The 1,217-nt window shown below is 42.1% G+C and overlaps 1 protein-coding gene across 1 annotated transcript in view; it reads left to right on the top strand.

Annotated features, from left to right (window-relative positions):
• The window catches only part of LOC106011913, a gene marked incomplete in the record, with an annotated part of 31,675 nt that overhangs the window by 25,801 nt on the left and 4,657 nt on the right, over nucleotides 1–1,217 (top strand). The window contains 1 exon segment of the mRNA XM_013083128.2: nucleotides 147–374. Within this exon segment, the coding sequence (XP_012938582.1) occupies nucleotides 147–374 (228 nt within the window).

The raw sequence follows: 1,217 nt of genomic DNA, 5'->3' as shown, positions 1-1,217 counted from the left end.
CATCTCTTTCAATTTCTTTTATCATTCACTCCCGGCTGCATCTCTTTCAATTTCTTTTATCATTCACTCCCGGCTGCATCTCTTTCAATTTCTTTTATCATTCACTCCCGGCTGCATCTCTTTTAATTTCTTTCATCTTTCACTCCCAGCTGTATCTGGCCCAAGCTGTGGATCGACTGCGCATGCACTCTCTGGCGAACAAACACAGCAGCTTCCGGCTGCGCATGAGCACAAACGACGAAGGGTCGGGCTCTCGACCCCCTAGTCCCCGGAAAGCCCACAGTATGGTGACCACAGTGGAGAAGTTCCGGCAGATGCGACCGAAGCGCCACCAACCGAGAGTTTTCCCACTTCAGGGGAGACAGCTCATAGAGGTAGGCCCAAAAAAGGGGGTGAGGGGTTGGAGGGAGGAAGGGGCGCGGAGGTTTGGAGTTTGTTCGTTGTTTTGTTGTTGCTTGGTTGCTGTTATTTTGTTTGTTTTGTTTTTTATGGGGGTGAGGAGGGAGGGGGAGGGGGGGAATTTACGAGTTGAGGTTTGCAACGGTATTGGAATGTGAAGTAGATATTATAAAACACAACCCGAATATGATGGGACCTACGCTGGTGACAGGTACATCTGATCTGTAATATGTTTAATCGTTTAAAACGTTACGATTTTGCCAAGTCCGAAGAACAAAGAAACCTAAAATGTTATACAAGATGCGGCCTTTTGAAGCTTAAAAAGGTGTAAAAAATTGTTTTTGTTTCGGGGAGGGGGGGTGTGTGATGAGATCGCAATTTCCTCTGAATGGTTCTATACACAACAAATTTTGCAAGTAAACATTGCCCATAATGTTTTTCCTGACTTTGAAGCATGCCTTGGGCAGAGAGTGTTTACAACTGCCTATTAATTTTCAACGACTGGTCATAAGATACCAGCACGCTTAAAAATAATTATTACTTTAAGTAAAACGAATATGTACATTTGGCTTATCTGCTAAAAAGAATATTATAAGAAAGGTCTTTTTACACGCTAATCGACACAATTTAGATCCTGGCTCTACTGTAACTAAATGTAATTAAGACAAATCCTATCGTTATACGATATCATATTTTGCTGTTCAGATGTTTTGGGGACAGTTTTCAAGAAGGTCAAATTATTTTTACCTTCTTTTTTTTTTGGTTTCTAAACGTCGGTGTTTTACAACCCCGTCGATACAATTCCCTTCTCTGCAAAA

This window comes from Aplysia californica, unplaced genomic scaffold, assembly GCF_000002075.1.
Source record: "Aplysia californica isolate F4 #8 unplaced genomic scaffold, AplCal3.0 scaffold00212, whole genome shotgun sequence".
Classification (NCBI taxonomy): Eukaryota; Metazoa; Mollusca; class Gastropoda; order Aplysiida; family Aplysiidae; genus Aplysia; species Aplysia californica.
Note: the sequence above shows the minus strand (reverse complement) of the source record. Positions and strands in the feature narration are given on the sequence as shown.